At 53.4% G+C, this 26,686-nt stretch overlaps 5 protein-coding genes and 1 long non-coding RNA gene across 17 annotated transcripts in view; 2 read left to right on the plus strand and 4 right to left on the minus strand.

Annotated features, from left to right (window-relative positions):
- Nucleotides 1-501: 501 nt before the first annotated feature.
- Nucleotides 502-3,695, plus strand: LAMTOR4 (late endosomal/lysosomal adaptor, MAPK and MTOR activator 4). Of its 2 annotated transcripts, XM_007073954.3 has the most exons (4): nt 506-611; nt 1,085-1,165; nt 2,873-2,990; nt 3,352-3,695. In XM_007073954.3, the coding sequence occupies exons 1-4, from the start codon at nt 609-611 to the stop codon at nt 3,447-3,449; spliced, it is 300 nt and encodes a 99-aa protein (XP_007074016.1). In that variant the 5' UTR covers nt 506-608; the 3' UTR covers nt 3,450-3,695. The 2 variants fall into 2 exon arrangements, with proteins under 2 accessions (XP_015393838.1, XP_007074016.1); XM_015538352.2 differs by lacking the exon at nt 1,085-1,165 and having other exon boundaries at nt 502-611.
- Nucleotides 3,696-3,929: 234 nt separating this feature from the next.
- On the minus strand, nt 3,930-8,346 carry TRAPPC14 (trafficking protein particle complex subunit 14). Its single transcript, XM_007074025.3, has 11 exons — nt 7,717-8,346; nt 7,421-7,516; nt 7,185-7,314; nt 6,953-7,039; nt 6,669-6,789; nt 6,420-6,567; nt 6,207-6,289; nt 5,955-6,118; nt 5,281-5,435; nt 4,859-5,052; nt 3,930-4,725 (listed from the first exon to the last, which is right to left on the minus strand). Exons 1-11 carry the CDS (start codon nt 8,125-8,127, stop codon nt 4,572-4,574), a joined length of 1,743 nt encoding a protein of 580 aa, XP_007074087.2. The 5' UTR covers nt 8,128-8,346; the 3' UTR covers nt 3,930-4,571.
- Nucleotides 8,347-8,580: 234 nt separating this feature from the next.
- On the minus strand, nt 8,581-13,316 carry GAL3ST4 (galactose-3-O-sulfotransferase 4). Its single transcript, XM_007073953.2, has 3 exons — nt 13,192-13,316; nt 12,708-13,011; nt 8,581-10,019 (listed from the first exon to the last, which is right to left on the minus strand). Exons 1-3 carry the CDS (start codon nt 13,314-13,316, stop codon nt 8,985-8,987), a joined length of 1,464 nt encoding a protein of 487 aa, XP_007074015.2. The 3' UTR covers nt 8,581-8,984.
- A 1,989-nt stretch (nt 13,317-15,305) lies between these two features.
- Nucleotides 15,306-24,392, minus strand: GPC2 (glypican 2). 2 transcript variants are annotated; one of them, XM_042970805.1, is made up of 11 exons: nt 24,316-24,392; nt 21,738-21,936; nt 20,913-21,071; nt 20,275-20,597; nt 19,378-19,458; nt 18,434-18,596; nt 18,085-18,215; nt 17,712-17,879; nt 17,468-17,607; nt 17,200-17,372; nt 15,306-16,209 (listed from the first exon to the last, which is right to left on the minus strand). In XM_042970805.1, the coding sequence occupies exons 2-11, from the start codon at nt 21,901-21,903 to the stop codon at nt 15,950-15,952; spliced, it is 1,764 nt and encodes a 587-aa protein (XP_042826739.1). In that variant the 5' UTR covers nt 21,904-21,936; nt 24,316-24,392; the 3' UTR covers nt 15,306-15,949. The 2 variants fall into 2 exon arrangements, with proteins under 2 accessions (XP_042826739.1, XP_042826738.1); XM_042970804.1 differs by lacking the exon at nt 24,316-24,392 and adding an exon at nt 22,022-22,188.
- STAG3 (stromal antigen 3) overlaps nt 22,062-26,686 on the plus strand; it is a 28,508-nt gene continuing 23,883 nt past the window's right edge. For 6 of the 8 annotated variants that reach the window (XM_042970798.1, XM_042970799.1, XM_042970800.1 and 3 more), the window contains exons 1-4: nt 22,412-22,792; nt 23,477-23,638; nt 24,999-25,101; nt 25,490-25,606. In XM_042970798.1, coding sequence (XP_042826732.1) covers nt 23,487-23,638; nt 24,999-25,101; nt 25,490-25,606 — 372 coding nt within the window. In that variant the 5' untranslated portion in view covers nt 22,412-22,792; nt 23,477-23,486. Of the gene's footprint in view, nt 22,135-22,410; nt 22,793-23,476; nt 23,639-24,998; nt 25,102-25,489; nt 25,607-26,686 lie in introns of those variants that run through there. The other 2 variants (XM_042970797.1, XM_042970802.1) reach the window with 2 other exon arrangements.
- The window catches only part of LOC122234488, a 28,932-nt gene continuing 26,668 nt past the window's right edge, over nt 24,423-26,686 (minus strand). Inside the window, exon 3 of one of the 3 annotated variants that reach the window (XR_006212250.1) lies at nt 24,423-24,500. This is a non-coding gene — a long non-coding RNA (uncharacterized LOC122234488). Of the gene's footprint in view, nt 24,501-25,557; nt 25,650-26,686 lie in introns of those variants that run through there. The other 2 variants (XR_006212248.1, XR_006212249.1) reach the window with 2 other exon arrangements.

Below are 26,686 nucleotides of genomic sequence, written 5' to 3' on the forward strand. Positions count from 1 at the left end.
TTCCTGGCACAGACTAGACAAGACAGCACCACGACTGCTTTCCCTGAGGGGAGGAGGCGGGGGACTCGACTCACCATCACACCGTTCCTCACAGAATCCCAGGAGGAAAAGCCGCTTTGGGAACAAACCCCTGTCTTAAACAGAGAGCTGCCTGGAGTAGGTATAAAAACGGCATTTGAATAGCTCTTCACTCTGCATTTCACTTTATTCTCTCACTCGCTGTCACACTCTCAAGTGCAACCCCAGCTCATAGAAAACGCCAAGCCCTCTGCACGCAGGCGCACACCCTCAGCCCGCCCTCCTCCCTCCGGCCCCGCCCCACCCCCCACCAACACGCCCCCCCGTCCTCTAAATCTGCGGCTGAGGGGCTGGAAGATGGGTATTTAGGGCGGACCTGCGACCAATCCGCTTGCGTCTCTGGGAAGCGGCGCTCCTCACTGGCAGATTAAGGCTGATGATGTAGTCATGTTCCAATCCGCGCTTTGGGGGCGGAGCTAAAGTCCGGAGGCGCAAGGCTGGAGGGGACCGCCTGGAGAAGGCACGTGACCTGGGTCTGGAGCCGGAAGCTACCTATCTGAAAGGGAGCGCCCCCAGCACCTAAGGCTGCGATGGTGAGTGAGAACGCATGCGCGGGAGTACGCGCCAGGGGTTCCGCATCCCTGTTCCCCAATCTCTTTGGTTGCCCCCTTTTGGGCCTGCACTCAGCCCTTACCTCCTGTCCACCCCGGGACGCAGAGAGAATGGAGATGGGAGGGGAGGCGACGTAGAGGGCTGAGGAGGGATCTGTGGGAGGGTGTGCGGACGCTGGCGAGTAGTCTGCGGGGGAGGGGTGGACCACTAGGAGAATTGGAGATGGGGCGGGCTGATGGGGCTGCTGAGGCCAAGGGAGCCCAGGGTCAGAGGGTGAGGAAGATGGGAACCTCAGGCTCTGTGTTGAAGGCTCTGTAGAGGGGAGAGGGTCTGGAAGGACCCTGGCTGGGGAAAGGTCTGGGGGGCACTGTTACGAGAGACATGGGTTTGCAAATGAAGGGCATCGAGGGCCATCCTTGGCATGCTTCTCACCAATCGCAACTTTACCCACTAGACTTCTGCACTGACCCAGGGGCTGGAGAGAATCCCAGACCAGCTCGGCTACCTGGTTTTGAGTGAAGGCGCAGTGCTGGCGGTGCGTTGTGGGCAAGGGCGGGGGTCCCCCAAGGACACAGGGCCCAGTGATCCCTTTTAACATCGCCCAGTTTAGCCTAATTTGTCTCCACTCTCGCTGTTAGCTATCATGCCTGGCACGTAGTAAGCTTTTGGTAACTAATCAAATAAAATCTCTGGAATCATAGTCTGGGAACTTCTGAAGTAGAAGTTTACTATCTTTTCAGACAACTAGTTATAGGTTTGTTGATAACTGATATTACCCACGTTATTCTCGAATATGTTTTTATTTGGTATTTACTCAAGATCCTTTGTATTTTGTTTGTTCCGTAGTACAATACAGTGTTAGCTTTCTAGAAGTTTTTAATCTAGCTGGAGAGACAAGGCTTAAGGTTAAAAGCTGTTATAACTTACATTATGACAAGGAGACTTTCTTGGAGGAGGTGAGAATTCAGCTGGTCTTAAAGGATGGATGGTTGTGAACAGGCAGAAAAGGAGAGTACTCAGGGTAGGCGTGGTAGGTTCGTGTTGAAGAGATTTGGAAAGGTTTGGAAGAAGAGAATATGGTAAGGAAAGATCTGACTGTGGAGGACTTTCAAGGCTGGATTAGCACATTTATGTTAATCTTGAGGGTGATAGGAACCTTGAACAGAAACGTGAGCTGATGAAATAGTTAAGCAAGATTGTTCTATTAGGTGTGAAGATAGACGGGAAAGGGCCAGATTCAGAAGTGGTGAGGGCTGCTTTGAAAATCTAGGTCTGAGATGGGTCTGGTGGCAGTGAAGAGCAAGGAGAGAAGAAATTTTAAAGGAAGAATCAATATATCTTGGCAATGACTAGAGACGGGTAATGGAGATACTTTTCTGTCTAGTAAGACAGTGAACCCAAGTCTAGAATGATGGCACCATGGCAGATAGGAAATTAAGAAAGGAAGTTGATTGGGGAGGGGGTGAACTAAGGGTAATTTTGGTGACTCGACTTTAGACATTGGTTAGAAACAGAGTAAGAGCAGTTAGTATATACTGCTAGGAGCTGTTCTAAGCATCTCACCAGTGATACCTCAACATAATCTTCACCATGAGCCCATAAATAGGAACTTGTCCCAATTTACAGATGAGGATACTGAGGTACAGAATGTCACAGAGAGCAAAGGGCACTGAACTTAATCTAATTGGGAGGCCCATGTTGAGGACGTTAGGAGAGGAAGTTGAGACAAGCACCGGAAAAGAGGAAGCCTGGGCCGCTGTCACATCATTACCCAAGGGCTAGGTAGTAGGGCAGGCCTCAGGGACAAAGAGGATGTGTATGTTTCAGATTCTACAGACAGGGCAACCAGAGGAAAGACTGAGGAAAAGACAGAGCCTTGAACCAGTCAGTACTGGGCGGTCACAGATGTTTGAGAACGTGGATTTATCTAATAAGTGGGGACACAGGGAGAAATCAAGTTTCAGGGATTAGGAAAAAATGGTCAGTAAAGAAATGAATGAGAGTCCGTGCTCACTGGGGGAAGGCCCATGTTGTAAGAATGAGAAACAGGATGGCATCAAGAGGAGCAGCAATATCAGAGGAAAATTTCAGGTTTGTTTTTTTCCAAAAATGGGGGTATCCTTAGGAGTACCGTAAAGTTGAGAGGGAGAATTACAAGTGCGAGAGCCAAAGTGACTGTTCTTAGAATTCTTTCCCGGTTCTGTTCCCTAATTTCTGCCCTCCTTCCTCCATCTGCATGCAGTCATCTGGGGATCTAGAGAATGACGAGCAGGCAGCCAGTGCTATCTCTGAGCTGGTCAGCACGGCCTGTGGCTTCCGGTTGCACCACAGCACGAACATACCCTTCAAGCGCCTATCGGGTGAGCCTCAGCCCCTGCCCCTAATGGTGGTGATGGGAGGGGGTGGGGGTTGCTCCCAGAGGCTTCTTTTCTCGGGGAAAAAAAAATGTGTCTCCTGCCAATCTCTCACCATCTCTCTTTGAGATCCCTGGTTCTGGCCACTTTCTTCCATTTGGGATTCACTCCTGCAATCAGGAGAAACCAAGAGAAGGAAGGGGATTTAATGGAGCCCTCCTATCTTCAAATCTCTGAGCCTTGAACTATCACATGCCTTTGGCTTTTGATCCCACCGGTTTGCGTGACCGTGTAGAGGCCATTGTACCCCACTAACTCTGTGCTCCCTTCCCTCCCCCGGGTGGGGGAAGGTGTGTCTCCTCTCCAGTGGTCTTTGGAGAACACACGCTGCTGGTGACCGTGTCAGGACAGAGGGTATTTGTGGTGAAGAGGCAGAACCGAGGCCGGGAGCCTGTTGACGTCTGAGCCTGCCAGAGGGCAAGGGGCAGAGGTGGATTGGGTCCATGAGCCTCTGTGATGAGGAAGACGCAAACCTCCTCCACCTCTTTCTTGGCTTGCTGCTAGAACTAAGGCTTTCTGCTCACCCACTGCCCCACCCCTACCTGGAAGGGCAGAGGCTTGGGGACTTTGCACTGTGTCAAGGAGAGTGAGGGCAAGGGGATCTCCCTCTTCCCTCCCTCCCTCCTAATAAACATGAGTTTGATGCTCCCAGGCCTAGGGATGTGTGTACGATGGGGGGTGAGGGAGGTTACACCGTGAGTCAGTCTTCCATCTTCTAGGGAGACAGTCGTGTGTTGACGGGGCGGGGGCCAGGCACCTGGGCATATAAAACTGGCAGTCGGAGAATAGTACGATAGGAAGGGAGCTATTTGTGTGCCTACTGAAGGGAACCGTTCTGAGCCCCTGGGATCTCTGCTCCTGCCACCAACACACAAATGCAGGTCATTCTTCTCCCTCCTGAACAGGCATTTAATAGTCTTATTTCAGTTGGAAGCAGTAGTTGGAGAATAAGTTACAGGAACAGAGAGATAAAAAAAAAAAAAAAGAAACAAAGAAAGAAAAAACCCCCACACAACTTAAAGTGCTTCAGGCCACAAACGTAAACATGAGGGGCAGGAGGAGGCCACCTGGCTATCCCCCCTCACCCCTGAGACAGGAGGGCCATTGTCAGGGTCCCTTTGCCATCACCACCCTCTAATCTCAGCCCTGCGGGTGGGTGGGAGGGAGGGTGTCAGAGTCAGGAGAGACAACTTAATAGGAACAAGGAATACACTTTGTAAACTTAGAACCAGGGTACTGGGCGGGAGGGGGGCAAGGGAGCTCTCGGAGCCCTTGCCCCTGGCCTTGGGGTGGGGCCAGCCCCCCCCAGGGAGCCGGGGAAATACTGTTGGCTTAGTGCTGCAGCCATACCCGCCCATTTCACAGCTTCTTCCCTGTCCCTCATCAGCAGACACAGACAGGCGGCCCTCTTGGGCCTCCTCATCCATGGTGGGAGGCATCCCAGGGGAGGCACAGTCTGGAGCAAGGGCCCCCTCCAGGGGGCTTTCGGTTTCTGGGAGCGTAAGAGGGAGGAGAGCCGGCAGGGTGCTACTTGACAGGCTCCACCACCAGGACCTTGCACTCGCGCTTGGCAATCTTGTCCAGAGAAAGCACAGCCTTGTCCGGAGGCAGGTAGAGGGGGCGGCCCACGGGGGAGGCCACAGGAGGTGTGATGGCCCTGCGCTCCATCACGCTGCCTGACCTGGGGGGGAAGGCAGAGGCTGTGGGCTCTGGTTGGGCCCCAGGACCCTTTCCTGTTCCCCCTCCAACTCTGGCCTCTCCACAGTCCGGTGCCCACCCCCCACCCCCCCACCCCTCCCCCACCGCTTCCATACCTCATGAGGTGGCTCCGGGAGGGCTGTTGGTGAGAAAAGGACTGAGAGCGGCCTAAGCTAGCCTGGTGTCTCTCTACCAGGTCCCGGACAGCAGGGCTGCTGGGGCTGCTCTTTCGAGACAGGGGCCGGGCCTCGGGCGGAGGGTGGGACACACTGGCGGTGAACTGCAGCTTCAGTTTCATGTGCTGGCTCAGCTGGGGCGGGGAGACACAGGTCAGCATTCCAGCTCAGCTTCCAGGCCCCGAACCTCCTTTCAAATCAAGTTCCCCACTTGCCCGGCCAACGTTGGATGGAAGTTCCCCCTTCCCTCTGCCCGGCTGTTCAGTGCCATCCATGGTGTTTCCTCCACAGAGGCTGGAGGCCTGGACTCCTCCCACCCTGACATTCCCATAACCCATAAGCCCAGCCCCTCCCCAGCCCACCTCAAAGAGCCCTGTCCTCAGAGCCTGGAAGGCCACACTGAAGGTGAGCGCACTGCCCTTCCGGGAAAAGCCTAGATTGTTGAGGGGCGTGTGGCAGACAATGGAGTCCAGGGCTGCCTGCATGGCCCGGCGCTCCTCCTCACACAGCTGCTTTCCTGGGAGAGTCGGGGTGGGGGGGGCAGAAACAGCCACCAGTAAACACATCTATACAGCACTTCTCAGTTCGCAAAGGGCTTTTCATGAGCACAGTCTTTATATATTCTCTTTTGTTGAACTTTATAAATAACAATAGCAAATCCTTACTGTGTGCTGAAGTCTATTCTGACCACTTCACTTATGCTACACTATTAGATCACCATTAACAATCCTAAGAGATATTATTTCCCCCACTTTAGAGAAGAGGAATCTAAGTGAGGCTCGGAGATTAAGTAACCTACCTAAGGTCACACAGCTAGTGAATGGGAGAGATAGAAATCAAATATACAAGGGAGCTCAGATCCAGGGTCAGTGTCCTTAAAATCACTGCCCCACTGCTTCTCTGATCTCTCCGTTTGTAACACTGTGGAGACCACCTAGGTATAGAGCCAAAGGAGCCTGCCACAAGCCCCCACCTCTATAACTTCCTTTCCCCTCCTCTTTTGGGACAAGTCCCCAGAGCCTGACAGCCCACCTACCAGCCTGTGCATGCTCCGGGGTCCACACAAGCCTCACAGCAAGGAAGTCTTGGAGATTGTTGAGCAGTGTGTAGGTGACAGTGAACCGCTCATAAGTTCGAACGGGGGACTCACAAGAAGCAGTCATCACAAAGCATGGGCGGTCCAGGCGGATGCTGGGCAGGCTAGAAGCAGTGAGAGAGGGAAGAAGGGTGTGTGTTGCCAAACAAAGGTGAACAGGATGGCGTCCAGCGGGGAGTCCCACAAACTCACCGGTAGTGGGTGTAGATGCTCTGGGTGAAGGGCAGCTTTGGGGTGGACCACTGAACCACAGCAATCAGGGGAACTTCTAGGCCCTGTGGGAGAGACAAAGGGAAACATTGTGTGTACCTGAGGCTCCCCTCTCATCTTCTGTGGCCCACTGGCCTTTCCCTCCTACTGCTTTTTCTTAACCTTTTCCTTGAGCATCCAGTCCCCTATACTCACCTCCTTGGCTCCTTGAGGGGGTTGCTCTCCCCCTCTCAGCTGAAACAGGAAGTTGTGTTCCTCCAGGGCACTAAGCGGGCAGGGGAAGCAGCCAGAGGTACCAGGGAGCCGGCAGAAGGAGCCCATGGAGACTTCCCCAGATTGGTGACTAGTTCAGAAGAAAGCGACACAGCTTGATCTTTTCCTGCCAGAGCTCTTGGCCCTGCCCCCATCCCCACTTTACATCCCTGCCCCTCCTCAGGATCTCACCAGACATTATCCACCAGCAGCACAGAGCCATCAGGCATGACAGGTAGATAACTAGCATTGAAGTTTGGGAGAATCCGGATATCCCAGATGGAAATTTCCTCCTGGGAGGAGCTGTTCAGCACTGTTGGAGGTAACCAGGTCAGCTCAGTTGAGAGTACCGGGACACCTCAAACCCCAACTTTACCCCTCCCAAATGGACCGATCCCCACCAGTGTGCCCAGAGTAACTGCCACCTAGTCAATGCCCCTGCTGCTACCCAAGACCCAAGCCACAGATCTGCTCACCCTTGAGCACGGTCAAGTGTTTTCCAGCCACAGTGAACTGGCGGCATTTCAGAACCGGAGGGGGCAGCAGAGTCAGCAGGGTGCTCACTGCAGGAGGGCCGAGGCAAGAACTGATGAGCTGGGCAGAGACCTCATCCCCAACACAGTTCTAATCCAGCGCTTGCCAGTGTCACCCCTCCACTCTATCCCCTAAATTTCAGACTCGAGCATTTCCCCTCTACATTCTCCCCACCTTGGGCCTTGAAAGCGCTCTGCTCGCCCCGGAACGTCTCCCCAGGAGATCGGGTCTGCAACAAGCGCAAGTAGCCTTGATCTCTGACCTCTGGTGCCTCAACCTCCCGTTTCCACACAGTCACTACAATCTGAGAACAAGGGACACGGGGCCACAGTTAAGAGGAGAGCCAGCCAGCCCTGCCTTAGAAAGGGAGTCTGAATTAGGACAACAGTTCCACCCCTTGTCAATCTTACCTTGGCCTTAGGTGTCCCGGGGGGCAGTCTATCCAGTGAAACGGTGAGTGGGAAGATGACCTCATCTGTGGACACAATTGGTTCCTCCACAGGCAGCTGGTGTTTGCGAAAGGGGTAAAAGGGCGGGAGAGTCAAAGAGGCAGCCTGAAGCGTCCCCTTTTAAGATGTGCTGTACGCGGTTCTTCTTGGCTTCCTTCATCTGCCTCCTTCATGCCCCCAGTGTCCACCCCCCTCCTGTCTCTGGAGCCCAGCAAACCGCCCCTCCGCCCTGTGCCGTGTCACCCCAAGCTCCTCACCGTGGTCGCTCCCCCTGAGGTAGCAGGACCCGGGCCGTGGGTGAGGAGAGGGCTGCAGCCTCGAAACAACGGCCCACCTCCGGGATCCCCGCCCCCTGGGGGTTCGGGATCCTGGTCTCCGGACCCACCGCCCCCGGGCGCCCCGCCCCCGGCGCTGACCGACGCCAGGGCGGCCAAGGCCGTTGCCAGTTCTGCCCAGGCCCCTCGAGAGCCCAAGCCCGCGCCACCCCCGGCGCCGGACCCTGCGCCTCCCCGGCAGCGCAGCACCAGCAGGAAGCGGACAGTCTCCCCCAAGTAGAGATGGTTGCGCCGGGGCAGCGCCCGGTACCGGCCCGGGTCCCCCGCCAGCTCCGCGCGCGGCGGCAGCGGCACGGCCGGGAAGTACATGGAGTAGTCACACTGGGACTCCATGGGGCGGCGAGGACGGCGCGGGCCGGGGGCGAGGTGGGCCGGGCCGGCGGAGGGCGAGGGGGCCGTTGGGGTGGGGCTGGGGAGTCCCGACACCCGACGGGTGCTGTGCGCGGCCGGGCCGGCCCGGGAGACCGGCCGGGGCCGGGAACCGGGGCAACGAACCCGGAACCGAGACCCCGCAGGGCCGGAACCGGGCTGCTGGGCCGATTGACTGGAGAGAAACCGGAAGCGGAAAGGAAGGGGCGTGGCCTCCGGGGCCCCGGAATTTGTGGGTGACCGGACCGCTGGGGAGAGAGGCGGGGTCCGGCTGGGGTTAGGCTGCAGTAAGAAGGCTTTAGGGGAGACAAGACAGGTTTCTTAGAGAAGAAATATTAAAAGGACCCCCTGCAACTCCGCTTCTCCCGGGAAGATGGAACATCCCGCCCCCTTTCCACCCTACATAATGCAAGTCAAAGGTTCAAATTATTTATTCATTCACAAACATTTCACAGTTAAATGAGCATAGTCTGGAACCAAATAATTCATAGAGAAATGGACGCATTATTCCAACCCACAAGTTCCAAGTTATTTCTGGCTTACTCCATGATTTGCTCCTCCAGGGGACTTTTGAGAGTGCAATGGGGACCTGCCAGGGGTTTGGAAAGGGGAAGGGGCAAAGTTGGGGGGAGGGGTACTGCTGGAATTCCTCCACACAGGCTGGAGGACTTGGTGCCCACATCTGTGCAAAGTTCCACTCATCGTCTAGGGCACAAACATGCTTTCAGAGGGAAACAGAAACGGCATCTGGCTGCCCCATACTCAACATGTTTGCCCTTGTGGCTTAGCTGCTTTTAAGCTAAAACTTAGTAGTCTAATGGCTACGGGGAGAGTAGCCCTGAAGTCTTAAGGGGCAGAGAGACTGTTGAGGGAAATTGCTTGGCATCTAGCTTGTCCTTGTACTGTAGCTCAGGGGTAGCCAGGCGCTCACACTCCTCCTGGTCTGGGAGGCTCAGTCCACTCCGAAGTACATAGCCCAAAACCTTACCGGACCCAAACTGGAAAGGGCGGAATCGACGGTCAGTGATATATTTGGGGTCTAAAGCCTCACCCCCCACTAGACAATGTTTAGCCAGGGCCTCTCGGCGAGCCCGGAGCTCGGCCACAGCACTCTCCAGCCGGCTCTGGCCGTATTGATTGATCCGTGCCCACAGACTGTGGTTGAAATGAACGTAGAGAGCCCAGTCCAGGTGGTTCCAGGCTCGGGCCCGTGCAGTCAGCTGCCTGTCCTCAGCAGTCAGTCCACCACTGCTGACCACGCTTCTGCCCTGCTCACCTCCAGCCTGGGCATTGTGCATGAAGCCCACCACATCATCTAGACCCCAGCACAGGGCATCTGCCAGTAGAACCAGTGACTCATCAAAGTACTCGGCCACCAAGACCAGATCAAAGACAGAGTCCAGCCAGGCCAGACTCCACTGGATGAAGGATGAAGACCCCAAATCCAAAGAGGCATGGCTGGATGTCTGGCTGTGACCACCAGCAACCGTAGGAGCAGGATGGAGGAGAGCACTGGGATCCAGGGTATAGTGGGCTCTCAGGCCAGCGCCAGAAGGCAAAACATTCAGCTGTGAGGATTTGGGGTCTCTAGGGGGATGAGGATTCCCTCTCTTGGTCTTCATCTCTGGGGGGAAGGGGAGGCCAAAGTCAAACCAGAGTAAGTTGCGTGCATAGTGGTCCCCACGGGCTCCAGGCCGGTAGAAGGCTCGAGGATTGGCCAGGAAGGCAGCCAATGATGGTGCCTTGCGGAAGGCTGATGAGGTGGATTTATAGTAGGAGAAAGCAGAGCGGGCCAGAGCTGCTGGGTCTCGGACAATGGAAAAGAAGAAGCTGTCAGAGGGCATGACCTGGAGTACCTGTGGAGGAGAGAAAACAGGCATAGGGAGAAAGAAGTGGACCAGGAAGAAACTAAGAGCATGCCCATTGCTGGCTGATTCCCTAGACTCCTCAAATCACCTTCTTAAAGCTCTGCTGGGAACCCCTATCTTCCTTCACTAACTGACAAATCTTGGGCAAGTTACTTAACATTTCTAAGACTCAATTTGCTCATCTGCAAAATGGGGATAATCATACCTTACCAAATGATTATGGAGGTACAGGAGATAAGGATATGAAGGAACCTGGAACGCGGGAAGCTCCTTGAGAACATTAATTTCCTTGGGATTTTTTGTGTGGCTTTGGTCAGAACCAAATCTCTAAGAATCAAACTTCGTGTTCACTTCTCCAACAAAAACCTATTAAGTGCCTACCCTGGGACTCTTGGTCACAGTTCCAAGAAAGGAACTGGCCTCAGGCCTCTTCCCAGAGTGCCAGTGGGTCACTGGCAGCAAAAAGGGAGGAAAGGGGCCAACCATAATGCTGTCTCAAGTATAGGCATCAGGTGGGCAGGCCAACCCCAGGATGGCCGAAAGACAGGGTATTTCTGGGGCTCCTAGGCATCTAGGAAAGTAAAGGACACCCCTGGACTGGGCACTGGGGAGCTATGGACACTTGGTAGGCTGCTACCCTGAAGCCTGGGACATGTGATTCAACTTCTCAGCAAGAAGGGAGGTGAGACTTGGGCTGAGCCACTCCCTAGCATGGTCCTACAGGCACATACACATCAGAACCCAGCTCCTGGGTTCCCTGAAGGGTTTCTGCCTCTGAATGCAGCTTATCACTGAATCTAACACCCCTCACAACAACCTCCAATCTGCTCTGCTAATGTGGGTATGCCCGCAGAGCACCACCTGTGAACTGAGTGTCTCTTTGAAGGCAGAGGAGAGCAGTGCAAAGAACAGTCTGTGGCATCAGGTGAACCTGGAATAAACCCCAATTCAGCCATTTACCAGTTGTGTAACTTTAGGCAGGTATTGAGCTTCTCAGAGCCATCATTCCTGCATCTCAAATCTGGGTTAACCCTTACCTTGAATGTGGGAGCGCATGGTACTCGATGAATGGTAATGACAATGAAGGTCAAAAACCAGAGAAGCCTGCCTGAAAGCTCATTGTCATCATGTCACTCCCAGCAGTGACCACCCCCTCCCCCCCCACTGCCTTTTAGGTCCCACACATACTCCTCAGCTGCTTTCTCCAGCTCTGGCTTCATGGGAGCATCTGGGGTTCTGCCACCTACACACATTTCCCCTGTTACACACGTGCCACCAACACCACCACAGCTTTGCTGGTGTTCTGCTTCCTCTAAAATACCTGATATTCAAGGGGCACCTGGGTGGCTCAGTCAGTTAAGCGTCCGACTTTGGCTCAGGTATGATTTCGCAGTTCATGAGTTTGAGCCCTGCGTCGGGTTCTGTTCTGAAAGCTCAGAGCCTGGAGCTTGCTTTGGGTTCTGTGTCTCCCTCTCTCTCTCTCCGCCCCTCCCCTGCTCACACTCTGTCTCTCTCTCTCTCAAAAATGAATAAACTTAAAAAAAATTTTTTTTTTTAAATACCCGATATTCTTACTACAAAGTTCTGTCAAACCTTTCCTTAAAACTCACTTCAACAGAAAGCTCCACCTCTTTTGCTGAACCTTCTCCCCATAGTTCCAAATACAAACACACATATGCATGCACACATGCCAGGGAAGGCGCTTTGACTTTGGAGCAGACGGGCCCAAGTTCAGATCCTAGCTCTGCTGCTTTCTATGAAGGAGGCCAGTCACTTAGGCTCTCTGAAACTTGCCCTCTTCATCTGTGTAATGGGGACACTTATAATGCCTTTCTGGCAAGGTGATGGTGAGGTAAGAACCCAGCACTCAGTAAGTATTCAGTAAAAGTTCCTTCCCTGGGGCGCCTGGGTGGCTCAGTCGGTTGGGCGTCCGACTTCGGCTCGCGTCATGATCTCGCGGTCCGTGAGTTCGAGCCCCACGTCGGGCTCTGTGCTAACAGCTCAGAGCCTGGAGCCTGTTTCAGATTCTGTGTCTCCCTCTCTCTCTGACCTTCCCCCATTCATGCTCTGTCTCTCTCTGTCTCAAAAATGAATAAACGTTAAAAAAAAAATTAAAAAAAAAAAAGTTCCTTCCCTGTATGTTGTCATTTGCACATTGATTTTCTGTGTCTGAGAGCTCTCGGGTTCCTGTGTATGTATGGATGAGCTCGTGAGTGCACGCACGTACCTTCCCCTTTAGAACTGGGGAGGAGGGGGTCAGGACCGGGCTAGGGCTTGGCATGGAGCTGATTCTCAATATCTGGCAGAGGAAGGTAGTCAGAAGGCAGTGGCTGAGCAGGGGCCCTGGTAGTGTTAATAGAAAGGGCCAAGAAGAGCAAGAAGCCCCTGGAGGGAGAGTCTGGGGAGTCAGAGTTGTCAGGGCACTGATACCAGTGGGGTAAACTGGCCAAGGAAAGAGACCAGAAAGCTCCAGATGTGAGAAAGCAGGACTTTGGCTACCAGAAACTATTAGGCAAGAGACAGCTGAGGAGAGGAGAATAGGAATCACTGTGACCCCCATGCCCAACTTTTGAGTGAGGACCAACTTTTGCCTGGGGCCTCCTCCCCTGGTGGTCTTGACCACAGGCCTGAGACCATCTCTCTCCAGTCCCACCCACCCCCTTCTATGCCCCTCACCTCTTTCAGGTTGAACCTCATGTGATGACAGAGGATGTGGAAGGGGGACTTGGTGCCTCCACCCTGAGGGCGGTAGCCTTTGACCCGAGAGGCCTGGAAAAGCCTTGGGTAGCCGAACTGGTAGCGGGCAGGGAGGGCAAAGCGCAGCCCGTGTCGGTCCCCGTAGCGATGAAGCAGGTTCAGCACAGAGCTGCTCCCAGATTTGTGCGTCTTCAGGAACACAAGTCGCTGCCGGGGTGGGCAGGATGAAACAGCTGATCCCAGGGATGGGGCCAAGGGCTGTCGGAGTTGCAGGCCTGGTAGCCTGGGGAGAGATGGGAGGGGAATTTTCCTGTCCCTCACCAGCAGGTGAGTGGGCATCTTGTGGAGCAAAGACAGAGGACATGGAACCTCCTCTGAGTCACCAAGAGTCACAGCCCTAGGTGGCATGGGGAGGAGCAAATAGGGGGCATCTATCAGGCATTGGGACAAGATGGGAACTCACCTCTTCTGGAAGGGGCCCCCCCAGAGCTGGAGGGCAAATCCGATGGTCATGAAGACTCCCAGAGCCAACCCCAGGCTCCGAGGCCCCCAGAGGCGCATGGTCCTGGTAGGAGACAGAGGGCCCATGTGGCAGGTAAGGGTGATGCTATCGAGGGACAGGGCAAGGGCCAGGCACAGAGGCAGAGACAGCTTGAGACAGCCGTGCAGCCGTGGAAGGCGCTGGTTGGAGATCGGGGGGTCATTCCCCAGGCCTGCTCGCAGCCCTGGTTGAGTCTGCCCCCTGAGTTAGCAGATTTTTGCCTCTGTCAGCGTCTAGAAGGGAAATGAGGGGGAAAGGAGGGGAGTCTAAGGAGAGGGTAAAGCCTTCTCTCCTGCTGCTACAGCTCATACCAGGGGTGGGAGCCTGCGGGGAGGGGCATGTGCTCTCTACACCCAGATCTTCCAGGTGGCCCACAAGTACTCCTCTGACATCAGTCTCCAGTTTCCCCAGACCCCCACCTGCAGTTCTCCCTGAGCCTCAGGGATTCAGAGAGGAGGGGAGAAAGACCAATCTGCTCATGTGACAGTGAGATGGACATCAGCCGGACGCCCGGCTTCCTCGTGAGTTCCTCTGCCTGTGACAGATGGGGATGAAGAACCCCATTCTGAGGCCAAGAAGGCAGCCATAAGGAGGGAATGAGGGTCAGACAGGCACAGGGTGCTGAACCCAGGGAGGTCAAACTATAGGAGCAACTTTGTCACGAGTAGGAGTTAAAACTCGGGCATTTCTTTTCTCTTCTGAAACGTTCTCAGCATAAGGCAGACCCCAGTGTATGAAAAGCTGGGGGAGACGGGTGACTTATGAAGCTCAGATCCCCGGACCCCCCCCAACACCCCTGTGCCCGCTTTCCAATCCCCTCTGCACCTAGAGAAGATGGAGAGGGTGGAGCTGGAAAGAGAGAGAAAAAAACTCTGCGACATAAGGATACTGAAAGATACAAACATCGAGCTTCTGAGTTCCTCCCCGAAGGCCCCAGCTTCCTAATCAACTGGGAGTCTGGACCCACCCCTTCAGATTACAGCCACAACCAAGGGCCACAGCCCTTCCCGACAACCCCTTTCTGGGACAAGCTAGGAGTGACCCCAGGTAAGGAGAACCCACACTTGCTGCCTAGAGACCCGCCCCCTCTGGCATCACCCCCTAATTCCCTCCCCTAACACAGCCCCCAGGATCCAGCACCGCACCGGACTCCCTCCAGTGTCCTGATTTCTTCTATTCCTTCCATCCATCTCTGTCTCCTTCCATTACTCCCATTTCAGCCGTGTCCCCTCCAGCTTTGGTGACCGCTCAGTCAGTCGCCAGCCCTTTGTTGGCCCCCTCCGAGGTTCTCTCTGTGACCACCCCCCCCAGGTCTCCCCCCCATAAATTCGAGAGTCCCTCCACTGGCTGCGGCCTCGGCTTCACTTGCCCACTCACCAGGCCACCTGAAGAGCAGCAGGGAGATCGGGGTCTGGCCCTCCCGCACGCCCCAGCCACCGCCCGGCTCCGCGCTGTGCTCAACTTTCCCCACAAACTTGCTCCGCGCCCAGGCTCCTCCTCCTCCCTCCCTTTGTCCCGCCAGTCCCTGCAGCTGCTCGGTCTTTAATTGTGTCTCTGGCTCTCTCTCTCACGGCATCTTTCCTTCTCCGTCAGGGCACCCAGCCCGCCCTTGGAAGACAGCACTTCTACCCTCCTTTCACGCTTAGGAATCAATTCTACCTTTTCCTTTTTGCTTTCTTCAGAACAAAAGACTCATTCAGGCAACAGAAAGAAAGAAAGAAAAAGAAAATAACAGACGAGTTGAAAGCAGACATTGTCAAGGACATGACAAGGTAGCCCCAGGCTGACACAGAGAATAGGGGCCCCCACCCTGAAGGCAAGGGGCAGTCTTGTGATATTAATGATGCCTCAGGTTCAGAAAGAATTTTGCCAGTCCCTACAATTCTCCCCATTTTACAGATGAAGGTGCTCAGACCCAGAGGGCAGACAACTTGCCCAAAGTGAACGACAGGGGGCAGGTTCCAAGAGAGGCCAGAAGCCTCTGCCAGGAGCCTGGGCTCAGGGAGGGATGTTAGAAGTACAAGGCAAACACAGGGTCCAATAAATTAGCTGTTTATTTGCAGAATAAACACTGAATCAAACACTGAAACATGAAATGGTGAAGCTTGTGAAGGATGTGGATGGCAGAGGTCATGAGAACAGCCCTTTTTCAAAAAATTTTTGGTATTGTAGTTTAAGAAATTGATAACTGAGAAAACTCCATAGAAACCAGGCCCACAGATCCTGACATCCTATTCACACACCCCAGTCCCCTGCCCTGCACCCCACCAGCACCCAGCTTGGTCCCTTTGAGACAGAGTGCCCCACCCCTCCCCACTTCCAACTTCCTTCAAACCCCACCCCCAGCTGCAACTCTAAAACTCCTCCCCTTTTCTTTGTTGGGGCTGACAACTTGCCCAACATAGAGGTGTGCTTGGAAAGCACACACCTTCTTCCTAAATAAATACCCCCAGCCCCTCCTCCCCAGATTGTAAATGAAAAAATAAATATTATGAACACCCACCCACCCCCAACCCACCAATGGTAATCTCCTGGATTTGGGGCCCCAGCCATTCACCCAAAAAGTCCCTTTCTCTACCTCTCTGCATCCCCCTTCGACTCCTTCCCAGACCCAGCTGAGGGAGAGGGGGAGGAGGGGAAGGGCCATGAACCCTTCTGATGCTAGGGCACCCTTCCCCTGTTATCTTGGTCCAAGCAGGGCCAGGGCTGAGAGGAAGAGAATGAGGATGGGTTGGGTGTGAAAACCAACAGATGTCCCCCCAGTCCTGCTCCTGCCCTGGTTGTGGCGGACAAGGACACCTCCTCCTTTGCCCCCAGAAGTGTCCCTTCGAGGAGGGCGAGGCAGCCGGGCTGGGGGGGCCACAGCTGCTGCCCCAGCCATCCAGTCATCTGCATAGTGCTGTCCCTCTCCAGAACCGCTGGCGTCCTCCTCCTCCTCATCTGCAGGAGGGAGAGGATCAGAAACAGGGTTGGAAAAGACATAATGGGAGACAGAGGAGAGAGAGAGAGACGTGTAAATGGGGAGGAAGAGAATTTGAGATTAAAAAAAAGAAAAGGGGTGCCTGGGTGGCTTAGTCAGTTAGGCATCTGACTTTGGTTCAGGTCATGATCTTGCAGTTCATGAGTTCAAGCCCTGCATGGGGCTCTGCACTGACAGCTTAGAGCCTGGACCCTCCTTCAGATTCTGTGTCTCCCTCTCTCTTTGCCCCTCCCCTGCTCATGCTCTGTCTGTCTTTCAAAAACCAATAAACATTACCAACCCCCCCCCCCCCCCCCACACACACACAGAAAGGAGAGACAAGGAAGAGAGAGACACAGATAGATGGAAGTTGGGAGGTGAGAGAAAGTTAGTGACAGGAAGGCAAGGAGAGAGATCAGACAGACTTGGGAATGAGAGACAATGAGACAGACACAGAACAGAGAGATGGAGAGAAGATAAACAGAAAAGACAAAATAGACACGCACAGAAGCAGGTGGCAGACAGAAAGACGGGTGTTGGAAGAGAGAAAATGAAAGACAGAGACAAACAGTAGTAGAGAAAAAAATGAACGTCTGTCCGTGCGTTGCTTCTCTGGCAAACTCTACCTTGGGAGTCTGCTCAGTGGCTCCCCACCTGGCTTCCCTGCCCTCCCCAACAATCCACAGCCTTTTGCTTACTCTAAGAGGTTTCCCGCTATTCTGTAGGAATGCTTTGGTGTCTCCCCACTGGACCGTGAACTTAAGGATGGAGAGCCTGTCATCAGTCTTCTAACCCCTCACCTTTGAGGTAAGCGTTCAGTACACGCGTGTTCAAAGGAGTGAGAGAATGAGTAACTGAGTAGAGACTCGGTGGGGGCGGGGGGGGAGGGGTTCAGAAAGCAGTGGGCGGGGCCAGACCCGAGCGCTGAAAGCCTGGAGCTTCGAGGCTCTCGGGGAACCCGGGGCTCTCACCCCAGTCCTCCAGTTCCATGTCACGTCCCAGGGCGGCCGCCCTCATCCTGGTCGTGGCTAACCGGAGCTGCAGCCGCCGCCTGCGTGTCTGGACGTCAGATCTCAAGGATTCACGGTCCAGCTCTGGGTTTTCGAGCTGCTCCAGGGAACTTGCGACCACAGGCGACAAATACCTGCCGGCAGAGCAGCCCCGAAGGCTCCCAGGCTCCCGCCAAGCCCGCCCCGCCCCGGAGTCGCGTCCCACCCGCCAGCTGCCGCCCGGTCTCACCGGCCCCGCCCAGCTCCTGTCCAGCAGGGCGCCGCCTCCTGCGAGATGTCCGCCGCCATGCGGGGGTTCGCGCACACCGTCAGGGCCAGCCCGGCCCAGAAGCCCCTCACCCGGCCCAGCCGATCGCGGAGCTCCCACACCTGGGCCAGCAGAGAGAGCGGCTGGGCTGGAGCGCACGCCCCCCACTACCCACCCAGCCTGGCTGCCCCGTCCCTCCCCCGCCCCTCCTCCGCGCCCCACTCACCAGGCGGTTCAGGCTGGTGCCTGCGGCCGTCGTGGGCCTCTCCTCCTCCGTCCCCGCCGCCCCCGCCGCCGCCGCCGGGGTCCAGAGGCGGCTCACCTCCTCCCGGGGGGCTGGGGCTCGGCGGGCGCGGGACGGTGCCCTTTGGGGATTCCCGCATTCCCGAAACACCTACCGCCCAGGGAAAAGACCCCCTCCCAGTCATCCTGCGGTGAAAGCCATACAGTGTCCCCACTCCCAACACCCGCAGTATCCCTGATACCCCACACTGTCCCCCCACTCCAGGCCCTCACCTCCTGTATTCTAGCTGACACACCCACACTGTCTTCCCCCTGTCCTCAGGTTGACACTCCCACCTTTCTCACGGCCCCTGTACCTGGGCTGACACCACTGCACTGTTTTCCTGCAGATACACCAAACCCTCTGAGATCTTCACCCCAATGGACTGGGCTGCCAGTTCAAAAGAAAAAGGGCCCTGGAGCTTCTCGGCCAGGAACAGGAGACCATCTTGAAGGAGGGGAAGACAGAGAAAGGGTGCTATGAGGGACTAGATGTCCCTACAAATCCTCCCGACCTGGGTCTTGGAGGGAAGCAGCAAGGTGTTGGAGAGGGCAAACTTACATGAAAGTTTCTTCACTCAATAGGGTTTAAAACTCCCTCCCCAGTCCACCCGGAAAGCATCCAGAATACAAACAGCCCTCCCAGACCCTCCTGAATCCCCTCACCCAGATAGGCCCCCCAGTCAGGATCCAGTCCCTGGCTGCTGAGACAGCCATGGGCCACGTTGAGGCAGAAGCCCCGGCAGGGTGGCAGCGAGGGGACACCCCGACAAAGAGGACAGCCGGTCAGACGCATCACAGCCTGCCTACAGCCTTCGGACAACGGCATCTGAGGGCAGACAGCAGGACTATGTCATTCACAAACACAGTAGCTGTACTTACACAAGTTTGGTGTTGGACAGAGCGAAATCAAATACATACTCCACCCCACCTTCCCTAGGCTCTCTGTGGAGAGCTGGATGTGAATGTCTAGGGTTGCTGACCCCAGGTGGCAGCAGGTAAGACCTCAAAACTGCCAAAGATCTGATGAGAGAGGTTCCTAGGGGCCCAGGCCGTAGATACCGCTTCTTGAAGGGTATGGAATTAGAGAGACAGTGGGAAGAGGGGTCTGAGAAAAGGTTCAAAGAGAAGAGTGAGCCCATTGTGGCTGGGAAGAGGGGAGACTGGGGATGCAGGAGGTAAGGCTGGGAGGTCAGGGAGAGAATGGGTGGTGAAGAGAGGGCTTTAAAGGCCAAGGCAGGAATCTGGCCTTCAGTAGCAGGGGAATGGGGAGACACGGGGGGGGGGGGGGGGGTGGGGAGGGGAGTGGTAGAGGCACTACTTCAATCTCAGGCTGCTATGGAGATAAACAGACCACCAGAAGCTGACAGGGGTGGGATGGGGGGAGTCATCAGAGAGCAGAAGAGAGTCAGAGGAGATCATGGATCATGACACAAGGGAGACTTCACTCTGGCCTCCCCCCTCCTGATTTACCCTGGATCCCAGGGCCTTGGGGCTGATATGGGAAGGCCCCATACCTCTCCAGGTGTCACTTGACTCTTTCTCATAGGGCCTCTCTTACTTCTGCCTCTCCCTCTCTAGGCCCTGCCCACACTCAGGTCCCCTCTAACCTTAAGTGTTTCGCTGACCACATCTCTTCCGGTTTCCAGGCCCTGGATAAAGGCCCGGGCAGCCACCAGGGCCCGGGTTATCTGGGGTAGGGGAAAGAAGGTGAGAGAAACCACAGGGTCAGTCATGATTCAGGCAAGACAGGGACCAAGAGACTGAACCAAGGGCACAAGCACTGGGGGGCCAGGTTTGTGGAGTTACATTGGGGTAGTTAGGAGTGTCAGGTGGTACAGGGAAGCAGGTTCAAAGGAATTGCAGTCTAGAAGGATAAAGGGGAACTGGGCTTAGGAAAAGACAGAGAGATTGTGTTTTACAGGGCTTGGAAATAGAGAAACGATGTATCAGAGCAAACGATAAACTGAAAGCCAGAAGACCTGGGTATGAGACACAGCTCTACCACTGGCTCTGAGACCTTAACTTCTGGGAGGCTCAGTTTTCTTACCCATAAAATAGGGATAATACTTTCTACCTCCAAGGGTTATGACAATTAAATGAGATACTACAGATGAAAGTCTGTCTCAACTATTAAGTGCCTAATTCATGTTTAGTTGAACCAGAGAAAGTCAAGATATTAGGACTGGGGAGCAGTTGGCAGAAAGGTGGCTAGGGGCCAAGAGCAGGTGAAAGGGTCAGGGATTTGTGTGAAATTAGGGCACCGGATGAGAGTGAGGGAGTACCCAGTTAAAGGAGACCAGAGAGCATTGGGTCAGGCAGAGGGGACTGGGGCTCAAGCTAGGGGTCACCAGGTCAGAGACATCTGCCATGCAGGATGAGGAGATCACCAGGTCAGGGGTGACTGGAGCATGAGGGGGGTGGTCACTGGGCCGGAGGTGAGTGGTGCACAGCTCAGAGGTCACCAGGTCAGAGGTGGCTGAAGCTCAAGCCTCGGGGCCTCTCACCTGCAGGCGGAGGCGGCGGGGTGCCTCCCCAAAAGGCTTCAGAGAGTCATCAGGAGAGGAGGCGAGGCGAGTGAGGCAAAACAGGTAGTCGGGGGAGAAGATGTAGTGTGGATGCAGCAGGGGGAACATTTTCTCCAGGAGCTGTGCCCAGAAATCCACCAAAGCGTCCTCTAACCCCTCACCGGACCTCTCATAGTAGTCCCGCAGCCGAGAGAACAAGCCAGTGAATACAGGGGCGTGCTGGGAATACAGGTGGCCGTAGGAGCGGTGGAAGAGCAGGGCCAGAGAGTGCTCAGATGACGAGAGCATCTCCCGAAAAACCTCTGTGGCAAATGCAGAGAAAGGGATGTGAGTTGGGGTGAGGCCAGAGAAGGATGGAAAATTGGAAGGGCAGAGGCAGGAAGAGATGGGGATTGGAAGAAAAAAGACGAGTGAGTTAGAGCCTCAGGAACTCTCAAGAGACCTGGGCAGGCTGGGAAAGGGGTGGGGGACAGACCCTGGAGAGGAGGCTGAAGAGAGGCTAAGCCAGGGTTCGGATGCCTTAGGGATGAATTAGGGAGTGAAGACATGACGTTTGCTGGGGTCATGAGCACAGAGAGGAGGGGTGAGGCCAGGTGTGGGGACCACCAATTCCTCACCATCAAATTTTCTGTGCCGGGCAGCCAGTGTGTGAACCAGGAATGAGCCGCTCTCCTCCACCAGGCCTCTGAAGGTGGCCTCAGTCTCCCAAGTCAGCCTCTGCTCTATCTCACTGGAACAGCAGGTGTACTCCTGGGGACAGATCCGAAGGTGCTCACCTGGACAGAGAAGACATAGAAGAATGGGGTGGGGGAGAGTGCTAGCAAGAAATTCCTTCCTTCTTCCTCTGTCTGGGAGATTTTCCTTTCTCTTCTACCTGTCTGGTCTCTTTTCTATTGTCTATCCCCCAATCCCACCTATCCCCTCCTTATTGTCCCATCACCCATCCCAAGTCCACTGCCATTAGTCATGGGATCAAATAGTGATGGGCGAAATGAATGATCAGAGTGTCCTCAGGTGACCCTCCCCAACACTGCACACTTCAGGCCTCTAAGGACCTACAGAGACAGCATCGATGGAAGAATGGGATTTGGAGGGGTGGGGTTACTAGGTAAGCAAGAAAGTATTATCATAGAAGGGGCTCTTAGAAACACCGAAGGGAACAAATTGAGATGTGAAGAAAGAAACACGGGGGGGGGGGGGGTGCCAATTATTAGAAAGGTATTCCTAGTGTGAGGGTGGAGTAAGAAAGCTATTATGTGAACGAGAGGATAACTGTGATCCTAGTAAGTAAGTTCAGGAGAAGAGACATTATTGGCATGACAATGGCATGAAAAGATTATTATAACGGTCATTCTGAAAAGGAAGAGTTATTGTGAAGAGGGGGGAGCCGCCCCCGCCCCCTCCCTCGCCCCCAATTCTCTAGTCTTCCTCATTCTCCTCACCTGAGATCACTGCGGGAGGGAGTAGGCTTAAGCTATATCCCCGAGCCCCCAGCACCTGCCGGGTCTCAGTGCAACTCCGGGTGACCTTTGCCTCACTCCCGGGTCCAGGACCAGGACCGGGGCACAGAGACAGCAGCAAAAGCAGAAGAGATGGCAGAGCGAACATAGCTGCTGCAGCCCTGGTTCTGCAAAGTGTGTCCTAAGAAGGAAAGAAGAACAGCCCGAACTCGGGAATCCGGTTCTCTGCCGCGCGACCGCTCCCCCGGCCAGAAAAAGAGCGCGACCTCAGAAAACTGAACACCGAGCACGATAGCAGGACCAAGCGGCATCTGCGGAGACAATGGGAGCTGGGAGCCGGGCAGGGGGCGGGGTCCGAGGCGGGGTCCCGCCAATGATGGTAAGGAGCGGGCCTCAGGGGCGGGGTAGAGGGAGAAATTAAGCCAATGTAGTGGGGAAGCTCGTCGGGGGGGGGGGGGGGGGGGGGGGGGGGCGGGACTCGGCGGAACTAAGGAGGCTGGTGGGGGAGGGGCGTGGCCTTTCTTGGGGCGTGGCTACCCTATTCGAAAGGCGGGGCCTGGGTGGAACCCAGCCTATGGCAGTTGAGAAGCCAGAGTGAAGGGGCTACAAGTCTAGTGCGAAGCCCGACCAATGGAGGGGGAAATTGGGGGCAGCGGGGGCGGGACCGAGGTGGAGCAGGGCTAAAGCCAGGGATCAGCGCGCCTGAGTCCACGTGACGGGGCGGCACGCCAAAGAGCTCGAAGAGCTCGGGCCGCACGAGGCTGCTGGAGCAGCGTGACTGTAACGTGGTGAACACGAGCTCGCAGACGCCCAAGCCTCGCGACAATTTCCAGTCCTGGGACGTGCCGTTGAGCTCGCGCCTGCGCACAACGTGTCTCGCGCCTTCCCGCGTTTTTCTGGATTCTTCCACCACCGGAAGAGAAGCAGCCGGCCCCTGTTCTGGTGGCGGGGTGAAGAACGCAGAACCCCGAGGGAGCCAAGGCTGTGATCTTTCCTCATCCCTGACCAGCCAGACGTCGCTATTCCAGGCTCAGACAGTGAGGCTCCTCTTTGACCCAAGAATACGCCCTCTCTCCGCACTCCCGGCCCTGAGAGAGGAACCACCCTCCTCCAAGCCTCAATGGCTTCCTCCACAGAAGCTAGGAACCCCAAGCCCCAGGCCCCAAGAGACTGACAGTCACTCCCGTCAGCGATTAGGAAGCTCCTCAGTCCACTTGCCCCAGGGTCAGTCAGAGATACCATCTGCTGGAAAAGTGGAGAACGAGAGTTTTCCTTTACTCCCTCAGTGTTTCTGCTCCAGTTCTAATGGTGACTGCGCCCGTAAATCGTTAAGTGCTTCCCATTCCATTCTATGTGGAATCAGGTTCTAGCCTGAAAATGAAAGGCTGGGGTCTTTTTTTTTTCTTTTTTCTTTTTTCAATTTGTACCGCTTGAGCTGGTCTCCTTTGCACCAGGCAATCTACGTCTCCGACGCGTGCAGAGAGGGGTCTGCTTTAAGCGGCTCTGGTGTGCGCATCGTGGCGGCCTTGGAGAGGATTCCAAACGCGCGGCCGTGATGTCTCTAATCCCCAGATGCCTTAGGTCAAGACGGTCATTTTTTGTGCGCACCCACACCCCACCCCTGAGTTGCAGAGCACTTCCCTTAGAAAGGAAGGGGATGGTCAGAGCTGAGGCTGGAGACGCGGTGGGCTAGAGGCCCTTTCCTCTCCTTACTTCCGCAGCTCGACCATCATGCCTACGCTGCGGTCCTCCTCCTCCCCAAGCAGTGTGTCCTCCCCACTGCGGAGAGCGTCGGGAGGCAGACAAAGGGTCTTGTCTGCATCTTCTAGTTCGTCTGTCAATATGCCCTGTGGTGACAGGGACTCGGACCAGACTGCAGAGGGGTGAGTGGAGTCGATGAGAGCTTGTTGCATTGCCTGGCCTTCTCCCACAGTGGGGGCAGCTTTCAGCTCTGTCTGCCCCTCTGTGTAAACATTAAGAGATGCACTCTCAAAGCAGTGACTCTCTCCTGCTTTGCTAGCTAATTGGGTTTTTCTACCCCCCCTGCCGTACATGTTGTAGACATCAAAAATAATATATCCACTTCCAAACCTATCATCCATTTGTACAAACTTTTCTTGCATATATTTGTATGTTCAGCATGTACATCCTCTATTGGGAGTGGGGAGGTGGGGGAGGGAGAAGAGTTCTTTGTTTGCTCCTGACAAATAGTATATACTTGTTGGTTGGTGTGTGATCCTTTATTTGGGGATTTTATAAACAGGTTTGTCTATCCTCCTCTATTATTTACCAGCTTGTTTTGTGAAGGTTATAATAATATATCTTTTTTATCTTTCCAGGAATAAAATAACCTCATACAAGATCTGATTTATCTCCTGGTTATTTTTTTAATTGGCTTCCTCTGACTCATTTCTATCAGTGCCACTGTTGGAGAGAAGATTATATTATTGTTATAAACTTAACTCTAGTCAATACAACTTACAAGCTTTTTTCAAGGGATGAAATTTAACTCTAGGCACATATTAACATCCAAGTTATATATGAGTAATATGCGACTTACCAGGCCATGCTGATTTTTCGCCACAGCAGTGATCCCTCTGCCTGTTTAAGTGAATATCACTTGATTTTCTTATTCAGAGAGAATATTAGGAAAAGGTTGTCCTTCACCCATCTCAGTTTCTCATTTTTCATCTTCACTGCTCTCTTCAAGTGAAAGCTTTCTTTTAAGATTTTTGTCTCTACTCCCTGTAACAGTAAACACATCTCTTATTTAAAAAAAAAAAAAGACTTTATTTCACTTTGAGAGAAAGTACACATGTGCATGAGCAGAGGAGGGGCAGAGGGAGAGGGAGAGAGAGAATCTTAGCAGGCTCCACACCCAGCATGGAGCCTGATGCAGGGCTCGATCTCACAACTGTGAGATCATGACCTGAGCTGAAATGAAGAGTCAGTCACTTAACCGACTGAGCTACCCAGATGCCCGCTAAAGATTTTATTTTTAAGTAATCTCTACACCCAACAGGGCTTGAACCCACAACCTCAAGATCCAGAGCCACACATTCCACTGACTGTGGACACCCAGACACCCCAACAGCCAGACACCCCAACACATCTTAAGAAAATGTGAATATATTTTTCTCACAGAGAAAGGGCTACAGTCAGAGACAAAGAAATTCTAATTCATTTACCCTTGTATATAAAGACTGGGGTGTTGTATCTAAGGAGAACCACATTCCCTCATAGGGATAGTGATTCTTTGTCAGCTGATGAAGGCAGTGACTTTGAAGACAGCCTGAGACACAGTGTGAAGAAGAGAGCAGCAAAACGACCACTCAGGACAACCCCAGTGAGTCAGTCCGTTTTGTTTTGCTTTTGAATTTGGTCTGGGAAGCAGCAAAAGAAAACCTAGAAAAAGCCTCAGATGATATGTTTGATGAAAGGATAAAATTTAAAGAGCATTAAGGGACAAAAATAAGAATAGGGAAAATTTTGAAGAAAGATAAGAGAAAAGGGTAGTAAGGGCATAAAGAAATAGGAATGGGCCTAAGGGACTTTTTTAAAAGAGAAGAAAATAATAAAGTTCACAATATAAGAATTAGTTATTTCAGATCTCAGTAACTCAAACTCTGCTGTGAAATTGGCAGCTTAAGCCTACTTGTGTGACAATGATGAGACTAAGTGTTAATATCACTTCTACTTTTTAAGGATATTCATGATCTCTTTATACTTACTAGGTGGCCAAACATCCAAAGAAGGGGTCCCGAATGGTACGTGGTCATGGCCAGAAAGACTCAGAACCACCAACCAGTGATCTTTTTGATGCTGTGAAAGCTGCCAAAAGTGACATGCAGGTAAAACGGTGTCTCACCCTCTGTTTCTTGATACTATCTCACTCTTTGTAGGATAAAAAGAGAAGGACAAATGTTTACAAAATTGATTTAATGTGGACATGTTAGGGAATATAACCTATATCAGGAAAGAGAGATAAGACCATGGAGTGAATCCTTGGAATGATGTAAGGGAGACCTTGGATGAGAGAGAATGCTCCTTTCCTAAAAGTGTCACAGAACAAGGTGGATTTTGCTTTTATTGACTGATGGAGGAGGCAGGCAGAGGCATTGGATTGTCTAGAGAGGAAATGTTATGGGTGGCAACTTGTTCACCCTTGTGACTTTTTAGCTCCATTTTAACAGTTACACCTAATCCTTTTTTCTCTCTCCACATTTCTTTTTCCATAATTTTATTGTAATTCTATTATCATCTAAAAGTGTAGAAGGCTCATGTATAATTTAAAAATTTTGAATAATCACCCAGATCTCTAGTCCCACCTCAAGAAATGAAACATTAATAGGGCCACAGTAGATCTTCTCTCCACCTGGCTGGCCCCCACAGTCCCCTCACCACCCAGAGATAACCACTAGAGTAAATTTTATGTTAATCATTCCCTTGCCTTTCATTATACTTTTGTCACCAGAGAATGTGTTTTTTTTAAATAAGTGAGCAGTTCTTTATATGTATAGTCTTCTGTGACTTACTTCGATTGTTTGAGATTTAGTCATATTGATGTGTAGTATAGGTTTTTAGTTTCTAGAACAGTTTTAGATTTTCAAATATAGGAAGTTTTTCTATTTATATTTTTGTTACTGATTTCTAACTTTATTGCATTATAGTCAGAAAATGTGGTCTTTGAAACTTATGGAGACTAGCTTTATTACTTAGCATTTAACCCATTTCCAAAACTATTTCACCTGTGCTCACAGAAGATGTGTATTCTCCAGTTGTTGGGTAGAGCGTTCTCTAGGGTGAGATCAAAACTCCCAAATGGTACAAATGTGATACTGTTTTGATCTTTCTACTAGGTGTTAGGGTTTCCTTGTTTTTGGTCTGGTATGTCAATTACAGAGAGATGTATTAAAACCCACAAAGATGTT

Source organism: Panthera tigris, chromosome E3, assembly GCF_018350195.1.
Source record: "Panthera tigris isolate Pti1 chromosome E3, P.tigris_Pti1_mat1.1, whole genome shotgun sequence".
NCBI classification, from domain to species: Eukaryota; Metazoa; Chordata; class Mammalia; order Carnivora; family Felidae; genus Panthera; species Panthera tigris.

What these genes read in the sequence shown, in the direction of transcription:
- LAMTOR4 (XM_007073954.3), top strand. An exon ending in GTGAAGGCGCAGTGCTGGCG is followed by an intron (nt 1,166 to 2,872) that starts GTGCGTTGTGGG and finishes ATCTGCATGCAG; the next exon opens with TCATCTGGGGATCTAGAGAA. An exon ending in ACCCTTCAAGCGCCTATCGG is followed by an intron (nt 2,991 to 3,351) that starts GTGAGCCTCAGC and finishes TCTCCTCTCCAG; the next exon opens with TGGTCTTTGGAGAACACACG.
- TRAPPC14 (XM_007074025.3), bottom strand. Translation starts at nt 8,127, where the DNA reads ATGGAGTCCCAGTGTGACTACTCCATGTACTTCCCGGCCGTGCCGCTG. An exon ending in CTGCTGGTGGATAATGTCTG is followed by an intron (nt 6,568 to 6,668) that starts GTGAGATCCTGA and finishes CTTCTGAACTAG; the next exon opens with TCACCAATCTGGGGAAGTCT. An exon ending in CCCGGAGCATGCACAGGCTG is followed by an intron (nt 5,436 to 5,954) that starts GTAGGTGGGCTG and finishes CGACTCTCCCAG; the next exon opens with GAAAGCAGCTGTGTGAGGAG.
- GAL3ST4 (XM_007073953.2), bottom strand. Translation starts at nt 13,316, where the DNA reads ATGGGCCCTCTGTCTCCTACCAGGACCATGCGCCTCTGGGGGCCTCGG. An exon ending in GGGGGCCCCTTCCAGAAGAG is followed by an intron (nt 13,012 to 13,191) that starts GTGAGTTCCCAT and finishes ATCTCTCCCCAG; the next exon opens with GCTACCAGGCCTGCAACTCC. An exon ending in TGAGGTTCAACCTGAAAGAG is followed by an intron (nt 10,020 to 12,707) that starts GTGAGGGGCATA and finishes TCTCCTCCACAG; the next exon opens with GTACTCCAGGTCATGCCCTC.
- GPC2 (XM_042970804.1), bottom strand. Translation starts at nt 22,066, where the DNA reads ATGCCGCTTGGTCCTGCTATCGTGCTCGGTGTTCAGTTTTCTGAG. An exon ending in TCGGTGTTCAGTTTTCTGAG is followed by an intron (nt 21,937 to 22,021) that starts GTCGCGCTCTTT and finishes TTTCCTTCTTAG; the next exon opens with GACACACTTTGCAGAACCAG. An exon ending in CATGGAACTGGAGGACTGGG is followed by an intron (nt 16,210 to 17,199) that starts GTGAGAGCCCCG and finishes TCCCTCCTGCAG; the next exon opens with ATGAGGAGGAGGAGGACGCC.